Here is a 20,481-nt window from a genome sequence, read left to right on the forward strand (position 1 = left end):
TAGGGAAGTGGGTGGAAGTGAAGCCCTTGAATAGATAAAGAAAGAACTGGAAGTTGATGCAGGGAGGGAAATGCAGAGGGGAAGACAAGAAGAGAAACAGTGACAGGCAAGAGGGAGGCAAACAGAAAAGAAGTTGGGGAAGGAAGGAAGAAAAATAAAGGGCAGAAATAATAGTGGTACTAAAGGGAGCAGATTTAGATATACATAAAGATGTGTTCTACGCTGCTTCTTTGTACAAACAATCCCATGGGCTTCACTGGGAGTTGAGCTTTAAAATGAGGACAGTATGTAGATATAAATTTATCTCACAGTAATTGAGACTCCCTCCGACACCTCTTTCCACATGGCTTCCCAAGAACTCAGTTCAACGCTGGGTATTGACACTTCAGGTATTTTTATGTGGCATGCAGCAAAGTGATGCTGAGTTGACCAGACTCAAGCATAGAGCGTACCACACATCCGAAGTTGCACAGAAAACCTCTTCCTTTATATACATTTACACATTACATTTACTATACACTGCATCATGTTTTGAGATTGGCTGGGTTACTTTGTAGGAATTAATCCCTGTACACCATGCTCTGTCCGCACACTACTTACTTTTTACCTTATCTTACATTCCAGGCCTATCTTGTCCATCGTAAATGGTTCCCTGGGTGTTCCCCCTTTGTTGGCTAGTGGAGGCTTTCTGTCTCTTAGTTCATTGACCCATTTACCTGTCTTAGTTATACTCCTATACATTCTGTGCCAAAAATTAAAAAATGTCGTGCCAAAAAATTTAAAATTCTGCAGACAATATTTTAAAATTCTGCAAATTTTATTTGTCAAATAAATGTGGAGGCTCCAGCATGGCATTGGGGAGCACAGGCCACTGGCTGCACAGAAGTGGGAGATCCCTGTGCAGCTCTCTCACCCTGGGACACGGATTCAGCAGTGAGGCTGCACCCAACCCTTACACTGCGCAAGGACCGGACCTGCCCCAGAAACACCCAGGGCCCAGCCCCTCCGTGCCAGGTGCAGGCAGGCAGGCTCAGCAAGTCAGGATCCGAGTGTGGAGGACTTAGTGCGGGGGGATTCAGGTGTGGGTTGAGAGTGTTCTGTGTGGGGCAATCTGGGTGCAGGTGTCTCAGTGGGGATCTGGATGCACAGGGGCTTATTGGGGAGTTCTGGGTGCAACAGTAATGGAGGTCCAAGTCAAGTTGGTTGGGGCTCAGCACGGGGGTTACGACCTGGGTGGGGGGGGGATAGAGCTTGGCAGGGAGGTCTGGGTGTGGGGGGTCCATATGCTGGGGGAATGGAGCTCAGTGGGGGTCGGATCCGGGTGCATGTGGCTCGTCGGAATGGTCCAGGCGCATAGGGAGTGGGGCTCATTGGGGGAGGAGGTGAGGCTTGGCGGGGGGGTCTGGATGCCCAGGGGTTGGGCAGATGGGGGAGCAGCTCCCAGTACCGACATCCCTCCCCCTGCAGCTGAGGAGTGAGGGGTGCAGGAAGGGTATTTGGGGGGGAAGGAGTTCGCAGAGATTCCTGCAGCTGGAGGAGAAATCTGGGGGTGAGTCTGACCTGGCCCAGGATGCCATACAGGAGAAGAAGAAGTCCCGTCCTCTCCAGCCTAGCCGAGACTAGCAGCTGAGCCTGGCGCAGGGTAGGAGCCACTAGCCGGGTCTTCCCCGGTCCTGCCCCACAGTGATTTACCTCTCCGCCGTCTGCCCCAGGCACCCAAAATATACTGCTGGGGAGGGTTACATGACTGCTCTTGTGGCTTCCCTTTGCTTCCCTGTCAGAAAGTCATTTTTCCGTAGGGAAGCAAAAAAATCTGCAGGGGACATAAATGCTGTGCGTGCACAGTGGCGCAGAATTCCCCCAGGAGTATAGTTAGCACAGACATTCCGTTTCCAGCCTGCTGAGCCATTTACCTCCCTAATACTGTCTCCCAAGAAATAAGGCCTCATCTATGTCCAGTTACTCATGTCAGGCTAGGCGTATATTCCACTTCTTTTCCTTTTCTTCTTTGTTTTATTTGCATTATATTCCTGTTTTTTGTCCTTTTGTAAGTTTATTACTCAACAACATATTAAGACCAGAGTAGTTGTAATTATTTGGACTATCATTAAACTAAAGTATGAACCAGGGAGTGAGTGCAAGCTTCCCTTTTATAGTATAGCCTATCAGGGTGTAATTTTACATTATAAGCTTGCTCTGCCTTTAAAACATTCTTTTGTAATTTTAACTTTGCTTTTATTTTAATTACATTATAAAAAACTGGTACAAAATATATTTTTTTTTCATTTATTACCACAGGAAATTTAGATGTGAAACAGAACATAGTCCAATTTAAATAACATTCCCTGGGTCCTACCAGAAGTAATCCATTTCAGCTGTTACACAATACTTGTTATTACCAGCATAGGCAGTTTTTACTTTATCAAAGTCTCAGTATTTCAGTCGTACTGTGCAATTTGGATACTATTCCCCCAGAGTGAACCCAGATGCTGGCAACTTTGTCTGTAAGATCTTACACCTACCCATGTAAGAGTCCCCCAGGTGCAAAGAGCCCTACACATTTGGGACTTTTCAGACCTTGTATTGCCTTGAAGCAGTATTTGAGTAGGAAAAACATTGCGTGGGTTGCAGTGCTTTTACATTTATCTTTGTTATTGGACCCCTGTTAATTTTTTTAGCCTGCACCCTCTGGTGTTACCTTTTCTGCACTAAATATATCACTTTTTTATGGTGATAGGAGAGCAGGTTTTCTTGCTCCGTATCACATAAGGCTGCTTTTACTTGGTATAGCATGTATTCTTTTACATACTACACACTTTTTTAGAACACATTGACTTAATTTCATACTTGGCATTAAAAGGGTTTAAATATTATTTTCCTTACGGTTAGATAGTGACCCTTACAGTTAGGGATATCTACTTAATCTACTCCAGAAGTATGGATTTTGGGTTTATTTCAGTCTTGTCGCTGAGGTTAGTTTTACCTATTCCAGACAAGTGTCATCCAACTTTATATGTTGAGATTTCCTCTGAGACTTCTTTCCACTTGGCTTCCCAAGAACGCCATTTGACTCCAGATTTTATCACTTAGGTATTTTTATTTTTCATGCAGCAAAGCAATACTGAGTTGATCAGACTCAGGCATAAGGAGTAGGTATAGGGCATACTACATATCCAAAGTTACACAGAAAACCTCTTTCTTTGTATACATTTATACGTTATGTTGCATTTACTATACACTGTATCACATGTTTTGGGATTGGCTTGGTTATGTTGTAGGAACCAATCCCTGTACACCATCCTCTGATCATGCACAGTCCATGTACAATTTACTTTTTCCCTCATCTTATATTCCAGCTTCTCTTGTCCGTTGTAAATGGTTCCCTAGGTGTTTCCCCGTTTCTTGGCTAGTGCAGGCAATAATGGGCATTAATTAAAAGGGGAATCTGGCCCTATCCATAGAATGAGTTCAATACCCTGGTGTAAGCTAAATATAGTACTTTTGATGACAACACTGCTTGTGGAAGAGTTCTGGTGATGTATATTGCCACAGTCAAGGGGGCGGGGTCCAAGATCAGAATATCTGTGCATATAATTATGATATGTAGTGGCTAGGGCATTACCATTAGTTCTTTGAAGGCACCCTCACATACCCACTGTGCGTCTGCTCGTCTAAGTAATTCACTTCACTCGTTTGCATTGGAGAGGAGCCCTTCCATATTCTGGGTACTAGAAGAAGCAAAGCAAATGCACAATCACTAGCACCCAGACACCTATAATCAGGATGCTAAACTGACATCCTTAATAGGGATCTCACTGTGTCGGGGGGAGCAGTCGAATTGCTGCAAGGATGTAATCCTTTCCAGCAGTACCTAGATGGAAAAGAGATGTAAAGACACTCTCTGGTAATAGCTTGCCAGAGAGAGGATGAACTAAAGATGCTATGTTTGGGTAGGCAGTTTATTTTGGGAGACTTGTTACCACCTCCAAAAACCAAAATTCTTTGCAATGTCAGACGCGCTCTTTTCCAGCCAAATCATAATGGAAGCTCACCTCTCTGTATGTAGAGCTACTAAAAATGGATCATTCAGAGGGGGGGAAAACTGTCATTCACCGGAAAGTGGCAGTCCACATAAAGGCTGACAGGAAATACACCCTGGTGTCAGAGTCCTCTCAAAACAGGTGTGTGAATGATTGAGGACTTCATCTGTGGATTTGATTTGGTACCAAAGAGGAAAAGTTACTCTGCACTGAAAACAGGGGACAGGGACAACATTGTCCATGCTTTGTCACTTAATTCACCTCACTTTCTCATCTCCTCCCTCTTAACAGAGGGCAGTTCAAGTCCAGGCTTACCTTCATTGTTCTCTCTTGACTCCTTGCAACTTAATTCTCAAATGGCTTATCTACGCAATCTACTGATTTTCAGTCTTCTCCATACCGTTAAGTGTGACCAACTCACTTTCATTAACTTTGATCCATCAGTATCCATTGAGATGTGAAATCTGAATTGCAAAATCCTATTTTTGAACTATCTAGAGGTCACAGTCACTTCATCCTAAATATAATTAGTAAATGGGATGGGTCTGTCTTGTTTTCTTTGTAAATTGGTTTAAAAATGCATACCAGATTAAAATAAGAGTGGTCAGATGTGTAAAGTATTCATTTCCTCTTTTGGTTTCCTTCTAATTTCATTATTTATTACTTCTTATTGCATTGTGGATGTGCATACAGAGACTGGGGTTGGCACTTGAGGTGATTCAATCTAAATTAGACATAACACAGCAAAGATGACAACAAATTGTAGGAGTGGAATAAGTGGAAACATTGGATCGGAACTTGGCTCCTCCTTTGACTGCTTTGTCCCAGTCTGGCAGCACAAAGCAGCCTTAAAGCTAGCAAAATCAGCTACTTTGGGACCCTCCTGGCATAGGGGAATCCTCAGGTTGTGTAGAGCCAGCTATGCGGGAAAGGAGGCATGGATGCCGAGCTGCAGAAATCACTAGTTGCTGGAATGGCTCAGTGGGGGCTGGTGCAGCCAGCACAGCATAGAACAGCCCTGAGACTGCTCTGACCTACTAGGGACATTGTGGAAGCTCCTTCGCTGGAGGTTTTCTAAAGGAGGCTTAGAAAGCCATCTGTCTTAGATGAGTTAGACCCAACAGATGCTGCATCTTGGCAGGGGGTTTGACAAGATGACCCTTGTGGTCCCTTCTAACCCTATAATTCTTTGATTCTAAGTTGCTCCTGTGGACCTGACTTGGCTATCCTATTTCTCATTCCTGTTCTGGGCCAGGCCTAAGGCTCTGGCCCATTGGTTTTGATATATGTACTTGGAGTAAAGTCAGAGCAGTCCTGTTGCTGTTAGATCCAATACTGAAAATGAAAGTCCTGACATCGTGGTAGAGTACATTAAGTTTTTTTTATGTAATTGCTTACTGTAAAGCATAAATGTGGGTTGTAGGTGGGTCTTCCACCCCTGGAACCTGGGTTCAAAATTTGTAATGAAGGGCAAATTAAAATCTGTGGGCTCTCATCTAATCCTCATTTAGATAACTTGAAACCCTGCTATATGATTTGGTGTGACTGGAGCTCTGCTCAAGAGTGTTCCAAAACGATAAGTCATAATTAAGAGAGTGTAGCAGAACTGTGTTGATAAGCTTGTACGGTGTCTGCCTGGACTAGGCATGGTTCAAGCCACTCCTTCCATTTCATAAGCACTTAAATCACTGACCAGCTTTAATATTGCAGTAGCTTTGCATTGTTGAATCATATTTGCACATTGTGGGTGGGAAGTATTATTCAGTGGAAAGAATGGTCTTATGAATATAAATAAATAGTCCAGAATGGCTGTCTTTTGCCAGGCTTTTAGTATGTATGCTAGCCACTGATGGAAAATTTGATACGTATTTTAAAGGAATTTTAAGGATAACTAGATAAGAATTTAAAGCATTTCCATAGAGTTTGAAAGTACTTCTCCATTGCTTGTTCTGAAGTGAAATTGTGAAATAGCCATTTTATTGCTAGGAAAACAAGATTTTAGAAACACAAATCATAGACTTTGCACTCTCACAAGTAGTAAAAATCTTAAAACACTGAATGATTAATCAGGTTGTTTCTTGGGATGGGGAGGGAGTGAAACTTTTCTATAATAATTAGATGGCATTAGCAAAAAAACCCTTTATTCTATTTAGTTTAAGGTATTTTTAAACAAAATTTAAATGCATTTGTTGTTTGTTTTTCTTTAATACACATAGGCGTCCTAGAGGAGTTATTTCCACTCCAGTGATAAGAACATTTGGAAGAGGTGGAAGGTACTATGGGAGAGGTTATAAAAACCAGGGAGCAATTCAGGTAATAAAGTGGTGTGATTTACTTCCATAACTCTGGTTTACAGGCTAGTGTGGTCACAGGCTCCCTAGGCCAGTAGGACTTGCTGCTGACAGCTCGTGGGAGAAGGGCAGGATAGAGTGCTTCTTGTAGCTACCATGGTATATACTGGTCACTGAAACAATAAACCATATGGACAGTGATGACAGTTCTCCCAGTGTTGTTCCATCTCATTCAGAAGCAAGCTTTAGTTATCTGATTAGAGGAGAAAAATGCACCCTGCAATGAAGAATATGGGTCCCATATGGACAATCCTGATCAGCTGTAGGGGAGGGATGTGGGACCTTAACTGAAATCAGTGAGCAAACACTAAGGAGAAATATTAAGTTGAAACAAATTGGTATTTTATATTCCCCACGGCCAACTCCCCCAGTTTTTGTTCACTTTCATTCTGGCCCCCCAATTCCTTTTAAAAAAAACAAAAAACAAAAAAAACCCAAACCAACAAGTAGTGCTAGGATTCTACCTCTAGAGTACTCACTGTAAATATTAATAGGAAATTATGGAACAACCTCTGTGCCATGTGGTTACACAGTCCCATCTTTTGGTAATGGTACAAAGAGTCCAGAAATCATAGCTTCTACCTTTTCCATGGTTCTTTGAAACCGTGTAACTGAAGCATAGGGGTGTTACACATATAATGCCAATTTGTTTCAGCTTCACATTTCCCCCAGTTTTGTTCAGTCTTTTATTCCAGCTACTCAGCACTTTTGCAAGTTAAATGAGTCCCAGGGGAGATGGATTAGTGGGCAGCTAGTAGATGATGTGGATAAAAGTACATGATAAATGTATCATGTGGCTCTGCATTGTGTCACATGGATAGTAGCAGATAGGAGTTGGCGGGGTGGGGCGCTAACAGCGAGAGGAGTGCTCTCTTGTGAGAGATGAGGGAACTCTTAATTTCAAGTAAAACTCAATGTTTTCTGGATGTAAAAATTCAAGCTTGTTCTATTTACTTCTTTGTAGTTATTGCATCCTATCTTCCTTGTCAACGTCTGTGGAAATGGATCTAAATTTCAGTGTGTATGTGTATCTGGTGTTAATTTCTGTATTTTTAAAGCTTTAATTCTCATTACCAGCACCCCAGTGTAAAGTATTCTGATGGAATTCTGTATTGAATTCACAGGCCTGGAAACAGGGGGCCTCTGTTTACCCATAGAACCAATATAGTATTTGCACAGCAGTCCAAGTTTGCTAGAGTCATAAGTCTCTTTCACAGGGAGTACCTTTGAGATTGAGAGGGTAGACCAGTCTCCATGGTATTTCAGTCTTTGGGTATCAGACAGCACTTAAAAGCAAGGAAATGGATATCGTAAGGAAATGAATATTGTAACTCTTCCACTGCAGATATACGGCCAGATTTTGATACCCTTCCTTGTCATTAATTATGTTTATTACGGTAGTGTGTAAGGGCCAACCAAGAATGGAGCCGCATTGTACTAGGCACCACACAAATACTGTAGTAGGTGGTCCCTACCCCTAAGACTTTACAGTCTAAGTAGACAAGACAGACACAGGATGGGGAAAGAGGTAGCACACGCAAGCAGAATGAACAATGTGATGGCTGCAAATGTCATGTTAGTTCCAGTTATTTTTTGAGGGGTAGGTATAGTTAGGAGGGGTTCAGCTAAATGAAAAGAAAAAAAAAAAAGGGGATAGGAACAGGGCAGGGGAGCAGAGGGTAAGGGGGCAGGTGTGCAGTGAAGCTGAGATGTGAAGACTGCGGGCTTGTGTACACTACCGCTTGGGGTCGATCTAAGACACAACTTCCGCTACATGAATAGCATAGCTGAAGTCGACGTACTTAGATCTACTTTCCATGGTGTCTTCACTGCAGTAAGTTGACAGCTGACGCACTCCCATCGACTCCGCTTGCGTGTCTCATTTTGGTGGAGAACTGAGTCGGTGGGAGAGCGCTCAGCGGTCGATTATCGCGTCTGTACTAGACATGATAAATCGACCCCTGCTGGATCGATCGCTGCCTGCTGATGCTTCAGGTAGTGTAGACAAGCCCTAAGAGAGGAGGGGGAAGGTTAGAGCAAACAGACAGCACAAAGCAGAGCAAGTACCCAGAATAAGTAGCATCTTAACCCTCAAAGAGTTTCAATGACTTCATTGAGACGACTTGTAAAGTAAGGTGCTACTCAGCAGGAGTGGAGGGGACAAGTGGCTGGTCTATAATTAATATGTTCTTACGACGTATAAAGAAATATATATTTTGTCACAGGATAACACCCTTAACTCTGACTCAGAATATATGCTGTGCTTTCTTAGTAGTTTCAAAATATTAACACAGCAAAAAACAACCTGAATAGGACACCTAAAAAGAATATGTGAGCACTGGTGCCACAATATTGATCAGCCTCAAATGCTTCATATTGATATTATACACTTTCCTAGCAAGCCACCTATGCAACACTAATACTAAGGGACAGCAATTTGAATATTTTACCAAAACAAAAAAACCCAGCAATTCAGAAATACCTTAACTAATATTTCCCATGGTTACAGTTAAGATTGTTGTTGTGAAATTGTAAGATTTACACCATGTCCTTAATGTATTCATTTCTTTGCTTTTTTGCTTTAATCTACTCCTTTATCTGAGGACACTGGGGAGAACAGCTAGTGTGCTTTAGCAGGGTCCACATGGACATTTAGTGCCTGGCAAGCTACTAAAACTACTAAGGGTAGATTTATGCTCCATCTTGCCACAAGCTGGAGCATGTACATGTATACAAGCCTTAAGTGTTTTGTGTTTGTAACAATGTGATAAGTTGTCACTTAGCAATCTAAATTAAAAAGAAACAACTATGTTGATTGTTGTGTGTTTTGGAATTGTATGATTTATTATTGCAACTGATGAAAAGTTAAATGTAGTTTTAATTCTCAAGCCCTGTAAGTCTACATTTTCAATATTAGCTTTATGGCTTTATTTCATCTGTGGTATGTTTTCTGAGTATTTATTGTGCATTTTGAATATAAGTCACTTTCATGGGCTGTCTCTTACATATGCACAGTACATGGTATTACATGACACTACTTGTACCTTTGTTAAAAAATGTTTTATATTGTATCTGAGAAACAGTATGTAATCATATCATTAGACTACACTGCGTGCAAATGAGGACACAGAGTTAACATCATGTGCTGAATCTTAATTTTGGCATTTCCTGACTCTTGTTTACTTAATTGTACAGTCTAAACAGTGTAATTATTGCACCTGGTGCAAAGTGCAACTTCCCACGGGCATGTCAGAAAACTGGGCTGAGCTAAAAGGTGTTCACATTAATTTTCCTTTAAGGACTGAAATTCTTTGAATTATGGTAATCATAATTATGGTAGCCAGCTCTGCCATTTTTGGCTCTTGGTCATAAAAAGCTAATTCTGTAACTGGTTAACTGAAGGAAAAAAAAAAAAGTTGGTTTCTTGACTGCATAAGCTAGGGGAAGCCCAGATATATTGTCTGTTGTTCCCCAAAGATGAAATTGGCATTAGATGCTTTGTTTGACCTTGTGCACCCCTTCCACAGTGAGGTAAATTTTCCATGTCTGTAGATTGATATGTTCAGTCTTTAAATCCATGCTAATCTGGGAATTTAGTATGGTATGCAAACTCTTGTTACAACAGTAGATCATGTTTGGAATATTCCAAGTTAACATGTAATACTTCTGTCTGTGTTCTGCAGCACGCTATCGGAAGTGGTGTCAAGATAATCAGTTACAAATATACAATGGTAGCTTCTTTAATAATGTCTTCTCTTTTTTTAAAATAGGGCAAACCTCCTTATGCTGCTTCAGCAGAAGAAGTGGCCAAAGAACTTAAGTCAAAATCAGAGGAATCTAAATCCTCAATTGTGTCTTCAGATGGATCCCTGGCTGAAAATGGAGTAGTGAATGAGGAGAAGCCAGCTTCCCAGATGAATGGGAATACAGGAGACGTCCGGGGTTCCAACCAGTCTGAAAGTGCCTTGAGTAATGACTCTAAAATGTGCAATACAAATCCTCACTTAAATGCACTAAATGCAGACAGTGTTTGCCATAAAGATGATACTCTTGAGGCTGCTGTCTTAAAAAAAGAAGAGTAAACTTATTTTTTATAGAGGGTGAAGGATGTTGGGAAGGGTCAGGATTAGGAATATCTGGAAAGAAAGAGAGCCTACAGTTACGTACATTTTTTCCTTTCCGTAAGAGAAAAATGAGGACTTTGGAAATTCGGATCCCTCTTTGATGTCAGAGATTTAAACAACACATTTTTAGTTTTAACCAGTTGTAGTCAAAATGCTACAATAAAACAAAAAAGAAAGAGAATGAAGAGCATTTGACTCCCGCACTTAAAATGAAGTATACATAAAGTTTAAACTGGTTATGACAAAAGCTTGTAGTTTTGTTTCTTGAAATATAAGGAAAACAAATTTTGGCAGTCTTTAAGTATATATAGCTTAAAATATAATTTTTAGTACTTGGCACCATATGTATGCCATTATATTTGATTTTGCATTACTGTGTCACAATAAAGCTTTCTTTAAGGCTTTGATTTCATGATTTTGGGGGAAAAAAGGCACAACCACAGTTTTTCTTTCTCAAATTTCATCACTGTTGATGTGGTTCTTTTGTGTTTAAAATGTGCAAACTATCGAAACTAAAAATTATAGAGTAATATTGCAGTTCTGCTGATTTTAAATATACATCATACATACTTTACAAGAAAGTTAAATGGAGATAAACTTGAAATCATAGAAGATACAAATGACCTTTCAAAATAAACACAATGTGTTCTGAAACTTTTTGTGACTAATACCATGCATCCGTGATCAATGAACTATGTGGTTTTGAATCAGACGTAGACCATTAGTACTACTATTTGAGCTAAACTTCTGCATGGTTCATGATTTTTAAAGTGTGTAGTTAATATTATGCATGTTATTGTCCTCTTTCTTCCATTCTTACAAGTACTGTGCCCATTTGCAAAACAAAAAGCTAATAATCAGTAATAGTCCTATAAAAGATGTTAACTATGTTTAGTCATTGACTGATCTTGCTCTAACCTTAAAATTTTGTGATTATTGACCTCTGTTGCATTTATTCTAAAACTTTAAAAAAAAAATTATCTAGCCGTTTTTTGAATATCAACGTTACCCTGGTGTACTCATTGCTGTATGCATTATTGTTCTCTGTTGCTGTTTTATGCCTTCATATTAGCAAATATGAAATTCTGTGAAAAACAAAAAAAACAAAAAAAGCTTTGATCTTCAAAAAATACCCCCTTCTGTAGCAGGAAACAAATGGCTTGTTCTTGAGAACTTTCCCATCAAGAATTTAGTATAAGCAAATATACCTGTATCATTTTGATGTTTTTGTTAGTGTTTCCAAACTTAATGTACTTCAAAATCAGAATCATTTCTTTATATTCGTTTTCATATAATTCTCCTGATGCTCTTCATCACACATTAGTGATCAGAAATGAGGTGTAATTCCCCATTCCCTGCCCGCAAGAGCTAAGTAGGTATCTTAATGTAAGTTGAAGGGAGTTCTGCCCCAACTCATGGATTGTGCAAGAATGAACTACTGTTGGGTTTGATTGGTTGTAGATGGATTGTGGTGTGGTGTATTTGAAGGCTATTGAATGCAACTTACAATGCTTAATAAAAATCTTTATTCTTTTAGTATAAAATAATGTATGCCTTTTTTATTGTCATGTAGACCTTTAATTAAACATACTGTGACTAAGTTTTCCTGTGCACAAATAAGCTGGTTGTTAGTGAATGACATGATCTCCTACTGGCATGTAGAGAACGGAAGCAAAGCACTTTGTCATCATCCTTATGTAGGGGGATGTTGCCCTTGATGAGAACAATGCTCAGTCCTATTCATTTTGTTGAATAACGCAGGTTTCATGACTTGGTTAGTAAGTTGCAAGTGTTCAACTTAACTCTTGAGGGCTGCTACAAAATATAATTGGTCTGAAATTTGAGTGGGGGAAGGTATATTTTTTCTGAAATATGACATAAGTTAGTCACCAAAGCCTCCAGTTCAAGGCCCTGCTGGCAGAGAGAATTAAAAATGCAGTAAATAGCAAATTGAGAAGCAAAATAATTATTGTTGTGGTTACTTCAGAAACTATCGTATTTTTGTATTAGCAAAAATGGATGAAACACTGAAAAGCAGAATTTCAGAAGCTAAGATGCTAGAATCTTCCTAAGGAGAAGCTTTAATTCCCAAAAGAAATGGTACCCTGTGCCCTGTTCTGGTTCTCTGCAAATTGAACAAATAACCAAGGAAAAACAAATTAATGTGGCTTCTCTGGCACACAGAATCCCTTCTTTCAGTCCTCAGAACAGATTCTGGGTTTCTTGACCTTTAGGATGCCTCACTAGCTGTGGTTTTTGCCTTATGGAGAGGCTCACGATGAGCAGCAGCCACTGCCAAGCCAATGTGAGGGTGAAAGCACTACCCTGGATATTCGCCTAGGGCTTGCCTACACAGGAAATGTTTCCAGTTACGTGGTATAGTTATACCACTATAACTCCCTGTGCAGGTACTTATATTCCAGAATGAGAGGCTCTTCTTGGTTTAGCTTAACCCCCTGACCAAGCAACATAAACTAACCCCAAAAAGGCACCCTAATTCTGGAATAAGAACATCTACATGGGCTTACACTGGTATAACCATAAATTGACGCCTTAACTTATACCACAAAAATTTTCCAGCATAGACAAACCCTTAGTGGCTGCTGCTTTTGTCCAAAACATATCTATTGTTTTATTGTCTTATATGAGCGCTTAGAGGCCCTGATAGAGCTCGATACACATTGTAGGTGACAGGCCCTGCCTTGAGTTCACAGTCTGAATAGACAACACTTTTATGCAGGGTGAGAGAAGGGAAGTATTCCCCCAGGTTTAGAGGTGACCATGCCTAGCTTACACACACATAGGTGTTAAATCCGGTCTTAAAACTAAGGCTATGTCTACACTACGGACCTTGTAGCGGCACAGCTGTACTGCTGCAGCTGCACCGCTGTAAGGTCTCCCGTGTAGCCGCTCTACTGGCCGGAGAGCTCTCTTCTGCCAGGCATAATTCAACCATCCCCAATGAGCGGCGGTAGCGATGTCGACAGGAGAGCATCTCCCGCCAACATAGGGCTGTCCACACCGGTGCTTCTGTCAATGAAACATGTCGGTTGGTGGTGTGAGTTTTTTTCACACCCCCGACAGACAAATTTTGCCAGCAGAAGTGCTCATGTAGACAAAGCCTAAGTGATGTTTTTAAACTGTGTTAATTAAAGCACTTAGCTAACAGTTTTAAAATGTCAGCCATTTTCCTAGTCTAGACAGGGTCTATATCAGACCTGGAACTGTATCATAGGCATGTTGTGCCGTATCTGTACTACCGCAAACAACTCTTCCCAGCAGCTCTGCTCTGAGCTCAAGTACTGACTGTTGGATTTTATTGGCAATCCTCCCTTCTCCATTGTCCTGTCCCTCCTTATTTCTCTCTGCTGGCAGTCTGTATACCTGTTGTCCTGTCCCTCCTTATTTCTCTCTGCTGGCAATCTGTACTGCAACCAGAATACTGCACCCTGGGTAAAGGTGCGCTATCTTAGCCAAAAATATAGGCCACCCCGTGTCTCAGAGTGAAGGGGCTGAAGCCAGCTCCTTGCCATGTGTGGCTGTCGTTGGTGAGTAACCCGTCAAGTCCCAGCAGAGAGCAGAAAAAACCCAATGGGAATGTGTCCATGGACAATGGAAGGGCTTGTGGGGTGTGTGGTCAGGCTGGAGATTTTCTTTCTTCTCCATGGTGAGTGGTGAGATTAGGAAGATGAAGACTGTCCCTGTCCAAAAGCAGGAATAGATGTTGTTCTTTAGTGTGTGTGTGTGCTCTGTCTGTGTAACCCATCTTGTTTTTATGGGCAAAATTAAGACATTATCCCCCTTCAGAATGGGAGTCAAAGTGAGAGAGTTCTAGGCTGTCTCTTCCCTGCACAACAGTGTGATTTATACACAGATTTATACACAGAGATAACTGTCCTGGGTTAGCTCTCCCAATGCACAATCCTAGTGGAGACAAGGCACATGTAGCTTCTACCTTGAAAGAGCTGGTCGAGGTGAACCCCCTGTAATTCCTGCCTGGGGTTGACTTCAACGGCAAAGTTGAGGAAGAAACTACAGATTATAGACTCATGTAGCTAACTCCATTTTTAAAACACACCTTTGATTTTATTCTTTCAGTAAGGTCAGAGCCCTAACGACTCTACTTTTCAAGCAACTAACATAAAATGAGACAAGGTGGGTGAGGTAATACCTGTTATTAGAACAACTGTGGGTGAAAGAGACCAGCTTTGGAGCTAGAGAGAGCTCTTCTTCAGGTCACTTTGTCTTGTTCAACAGAAGTTGGTCCTAATATCCTGGGATCACCATGGCTGCAACAACACTACTGCTAGCATGTAAAATGTTTCTCTTGGAAGTGTTAAGCTGTAGCAAGTGATGGAGCCTGTCTATAAGAAGCAATAAAGCAACAGGGGTCCTTAAATGACTGGAATGAACTTTGTTGCCTTAGCTGTCCCTCTGTCTGTCTGTCCTTTATTTGTAGAATTAGTTGCTAATCATTTTAACTGTGATGTTAATTTTCTAATAATGATCTGTCCAGGTTCCGGTTAATGCATTGTTCTATCCAATGTTTCATGAGCCACGTGGATAATTACTGACAATTGGGCAGATTTAAGGCCTTCTGTAAACTGCGTTGTGTACTGAAGGGCTCAGAGGCTTAAATGGGTGAGTTTGCGGGAGTCACAAATTTGTAGAGAGAGCTGATTCAGGAAGGATAATACTGATACCTACCACTTGTATATCATGGCAGTTTTCATCCATAGAGCTCGTACAGTACAAGGTAAGCTTTATTATTTCCATTTTACAGATGGCAAAACTCAGGAACAGAGAGGCTAAGTGACTTGGCACGTGATGCAGAGAGTGAGTGGCAGAGCTGTGAGTAGTCTCTACCCCATCTGACGCCCAGTCTAATGCACTAGGGTATTCAGGAAAATCCTCTCTTTTCTCCCACTGCTCATAGTTGTGTTTTAAATTACATCATTTGATTAGATTATGAAGATATTAGCTTGTCTCAGCCTTAGCTATATTGTACTACTGCCCCTGCCCCCTTATAATAAAAGTGGATTTCTGTAATGGTTTGCAATGTATTATAGGGTCGTTGTAGTGCTAATGCAGAGATCAGCTTGGGGGATGCTTCCGTTATCAGTTCATCAGATAACACTCTGCAACTGTTCCTAGAATTCTGTCGGCAGAGAGCCCTTGGCTGTAGAACATACTTTCCCTGGTGGGCAGGGTTTGTTCGCTCTCCAAGGTCGTAGTAAAGAGTCTCATGGGTGTATTTTAGTTTCATTTAATATGTGCGATGTGGGTGATAAACTTTTTGGAGAAGCAGGGAAGTCTTGCTGCTGTAGTGATGGGCACTGTTTTACACATACCTGTATGTATAGCCATATGGCCTTCTTGATAAGTACAGTGAGAAAATTGTATGCAAGTTTTTCCACTGCTAGCGATCATGGTTACTAAGGCATAAGCTAAATCCCAGCTCTTGGGGTAAAAGGAGTTGATAGTACTTCATGATGCGTTTGCTGTGACAGAACCCTTGAGCTCCACTGCTGGTGCTTTGCTGATGGAAGACGGAGAGGAGCAAGGTGTAGGGAACCGGTCCCTGGACTGGGAATCGGGAGGCCCGCGGTGAAATCTTGGCCCTATTGAAGTCAATGGGCATTTTGCTATTGATTTCAGTAAGGCCCTGGATTCTGTTCCGGACTCTGTCACTGACCTGCTGTGTGATCTAGGGCAAGCCTCTTCCCCTCTTGGTACCTGTCTCTCCCTTCTGACCTTTGTCTGTTTTGTGCATGTAGATTGTCAGATTGTGACAGGGACTGCCTCATTCCGTGTTTTTGTACAGCAGCTAGTGTAATGGGACCCCAGTTGTGGTTGTGGCCTCTAGGTGCTACTGTAATGTGAATTAATAATTAGAGAAAGGAAGAGCTTTTTGCATTAAATGTGCACTATACATCCTTAAAAGACAGTTCCTCAAATAATAGATATTGGTTAAGTCTGCCTGGTGCCTTTGATATGCTCACTGGTAACTATTGGTTTCAGAGTAGCAGCCGTGTTAGTCTGTATTCCCAAAAAGAAAAGGAGTACTTGTGGCACCTTAGGGACTAACAAATTTATTTGAGCATAAGCTCAGAAGTAGGCTGTAGCTCACGAAAGCTTATGCTCAAATAAATTTGTTAGTCCCTAAGGTGCCACAAGTACTCCTTTTCTTTTTACTGGTAACTATGTTTGCTTAATTCTTTTTCTTGGCTTTTTTATTGTGTGCGTTGCTCTTCTCCCTTCTGGATGCAGTGTTGCTCCCAAGAGGTTTCTATGCCCCCGTCCCCTTTTTTTGTCCTCCTTATCTGATACATGATGCTACTTAATCTGTTCTGAGGGCTAAATCCTTATTAAATCAGTGTGGTGATGTATAGTTGCAGAAGGTACGACAGCTGGAAGGGAAGTTAAAGAAAAAAGTTGACAGGAGAGTTTAATGAGACGGAAGGGAAAGAGAGAGCTTTTCTACCAGAGGCAGCCTTTTGTTCCCATCAGCAAGGAAACATTCTGCCCATGGAGTCCACAGAACCCACTTCCCTCTTTGCTGCCTTGTCGTCCTGAAATCGGAGCATCTTTGTTTTGATCTTAAGAACCGCACAGGAAGAAACCTTGTTTGATTACTGTGGAGATGTCACTTTGTTGCTGAGTTCAGCTGAAACCTAGCAGCAAAGCAGTTTGCTTCACCAACCTGAGAACACGACAGTAAAACCTCTTTGGGTGGATAGATTGCCCTGCTCTCCATCCATGTTGGACACAGATGTGTCTAGCTAACTCTGAAACACTGGGGCAGTGAAAATGTGGCTTAAACAGGAAAGAAACAAAAGGATCAAGCTTTACTAACTGGTGCTTCATGGAAGACCTCTGACAGATTACAGTGCATCAGAAGTAGAGAGATTCTGCTAGAACAGGACTTGGGCAGCCTATATTGGCTGACTGTCCAGGAACTAGAAGGATGATGGAATGAAGTTTGGCACAAGAGGAGAGGGGGTGTCTGAAGATACTGAGAGAGATGACTGGTGCAGAGGAACTGCTTCCCATGCTGACAGTAGTGTGACAGCCTAGCTTAGATTAGATGTCGGGAGCAGAAGGAGTAAGTACACATCAGTAGGTTTCACTGGATAGTATATTTCAGTTGCCACTTTTCACTGAATAGAGGCGCCCTTTATTGATTTTTAACTTTAAAACCCTTCTCTCTGCAAAGAAATAAATTATTTCTGACTACTTCACAGGAGAGAATTTACAATGAAGTGGAGAGGTGGAAGCAACCACTCTATGGCAAACTGAGAAGGCACATTGGATGGATACACAAGAGGTAAGCATTTTTGTTGTTGTTAACAGACATGTGCAGATAGAGAGGTTTGTTTTGAAGTCTCCTTTAATGCCAGTTCACTGGGGATTTCTATAGTCCTGATAAGGAAAAGAGTAAGTGACGAGCAAAGGTACCTGGTTCTGAAGATAATACTACAGGATGTTAACCAGCAAGATCAGAAATCGTTTTGGGCTTGTTTCTAGAGACCCAGCTAAGTCCTGTATAAGATGATAAAGGTGGTGAATGTGTAGGCCCACTTGTCATATGAAATGCTTACAGTACATGTGGGGTTTTGCAGCCCAGTTCAGGAGTGGTGAAAGAATGACACAACGGTTAAGCAAAGGTCAGTGAATATACTGTAGAAAACGGACATATTAAACTGTCAACACTTTAATTATGTCATTGTATAGATATTTTATGATAAAAATATGACTCCTTATGGCACTAAATAGATGCCATCAAAGTCTGCCTTGCAATCTGGTAGATGGAGAGTACTTACATGGGCTTCTGTGCAGAATTTCTGAATGGCCACGTGTCCTTTGCCCCTTCATTCACTGCCAGTGTGAAAAAGCTAAAGGGGGCAAAAGGATGGGTCTGTGTCTCTGGGACGCTGCAGGATGGAATGTTAGAGTCCAGGGTCTCAGTGACATGGGGAAAGAATTCAGATGAGATAAGGGTGCAGGCTGAGGAGGGAAGGGGATTGAGACACTTCTGTGCTGAACTCAGCACATAGAGTTCATTTCGTTTTTGCTTTTCCATAGGTGAGCCTGACCCCAGAGAACCCAGAACCAGCAGTGCTTTGGCTGAGTCACGTGGCAGAAATGAGGAGAGTGGAGGGGAGGGTGAGTGCTGGCTGGCTTGTAGGGGTAACTCAGCAACACTCCCACAAGGTTGCCTACGCCAAATGAACTTTGTACTCTAGAAGAGTGCCTTTGAGGAGGGCGGTGGCTGCAGAGATGGGAGGTGGATCTGATCAGATCCCCTAATTCCAGCCCTCTTGGTGTTCTTCTGTCACTAGTCAGTGGTTGTGAATGTGGTAGGTTGTCCGTGCCCTTTGCAGTGATGAAGCCTCTTTACATCCTGATGCAGTGTATGGGGGTACAGACTGAAAGGCACGGTAGCTTTCTGGAGGATGGGATTCAGAACAACTTGGAAACCATCTCTGTTCTGGGGACTGAAGAGTTATTTCAGACATTCATAGAACTGCCTAAAATCCATTAAACGGCTCCCACAGATCCCCAAGGCCTAGCAGACTGCAGACCCCAGCACGCTGGGAGAAGTTTGTTGCTGGGGAGTAAATGTTGGTCCCTTCCCTGTTCGGACAGACTTGCCTGAGATGCACAGAAGGTCAGGACCCATCTGGGTTGCCATTGTGTAACAAGCCGCAGTGCCTATATGTGTATATGGGCACTGCCAGCTTACATGCTCCTCAGTGAAGCAGCAGATTAGCCGGGATGGTGTCTGTGCATTTATTACTCTCTCACAGGTTTAGCACCGCAGCAGTAGGTGGCTTCATTAAAATTTCAGATGATTCACTGGCTCCTCTTGTGGCATGCCCTACACTTGCCCCCGTCCAGGAAATAGCTCTGGGGTTAGAGGAATTGGTGGGAACATCCTGGGACCTGAACCTCGTAGCCCCACTACAGTCATGGCAGGCAATGACCCAACTTCTCTATGATTATCCTGAAGGACAGAGCTCGCCCTCCAGACCATCCTGCCTGTCCTGCTTGCCTGTCCCTGGGACCCAACCTTGCATACCAAAGAGGAGTTTCTCCTGCAGATCTCTGTGGAGAGGGAGTGATAATTTTGGCCTTCTTCCAGGACAGCTCTGTAAAAACAGAGGCAACTCCCAAGAGGTTGCACTGATGTCCAGGCATAGGAAATGATTGGCTTAGGCAGGGGCGATGGCCTTGGGCTAAAGTCTCACTCACACCCTTAAGCATTATGCCAATATTTGGCCCCTTTGTGCTAGCCCTGCCTCCCGTGCCTTCTGCAGTGATCTCTGCAGTCCTAAGGGTTGTGGGAGGCTTCATGATGATTCTGTTCCCCACAGTGAGTAGACCCTGGCTAGAGGATTTGCTGCCTTGGGTAACTCCACTGATCAAAACTGGCACTGAATGACGTACAGCAGTTCAGCCATCAGCTCCGTTGCAGTCAAATGTTCAAGTGTAACAAAAACCTGTTGGAGGAGTAACAGATTCATAACCTACATGTTAGTTGTCAATGTTCCCATTTGTTTAGGTGGGCATTGCTATTTTAGGGGAATAGATTTGGGCATAGAAAAAATATATTTCTAGAACAGATTCTTTTTTCTTGGCCCTACAAGGGGTCCTTTAAGTTCCTTTTGGAAGTCCCCCAGAGGATTCTGCCACCACTTTCCCATTTATATGTTATTTCCTCTGGGGCAACCATCTTTCTAGCTGAGGATAGATGGATTCCCCTCACCTCTCCCACTGGACTAAGTAGAGTGCCTCTGGAACTTGCCTAGCTCATGCCAGCCAGGATTGGAGGAGAGTTAAGGCTTCAGACTTGCATTTCCACCTAATTATACATGCAGGTCTCTCTTTTCAAGGAAATCTCCTTAAATGACAGTCACTCCTAAGTTTCAGAGTAACAGCCATGTTAGTCTGTATTCGCAAAAA

At 42.1% G+C, this 20,481-nt stretch overlaps 1 protein-coding gene across 4 annotated transcripts in view; it reads left to right on the forward strand.

The window, feature by feature from the left end:
* FAM120A (family with sequence similarity 120 member A) overlaps positions 1-12,117 on the forward strand; it is a 117,869-nt gene extending 105,752 nt beyond the window's left edge. For 3 of the 4 annotated variants that reach the window (XM_073352162.2, XM_073352160.2, XM_073352159.2), the window contains 2 exons: positions 6,257-6,353; positions 10,162-12,117. In XM_073352162.2, the coding sequence (XP_073208263.1) occupies positions 6,257-6,353; positions 10,162-10,473 (409 nt within the window). In that variant the 3' untranslated portion in view covers positions 10,474-12,117. The remainder of the gene's footprint in view (positions 1-6,256; positions 6,354-10,161) is intronic. The other variant, XM_073352163.2, reaches the window with a different exon arrangement.
* Positions 12,118-20,481: the final 8,364 nt, after the last annotated feature.

Source organism: Lepidochelys kempii, chromosome 7 (genome assembly GCF_965140285.1).
Source record: "Lepidochelys kempii isolate rLepKem1 chromosome 7, rLepKem1.hap1, whole genome shotgun sequence".
In the NCBI taxonomy this organism is placed as follows: Eukaryota; Metazoa; Chordata; order Testudines; family Cheloniidae; genus Lepidochelys; species Lepidochelys kempii.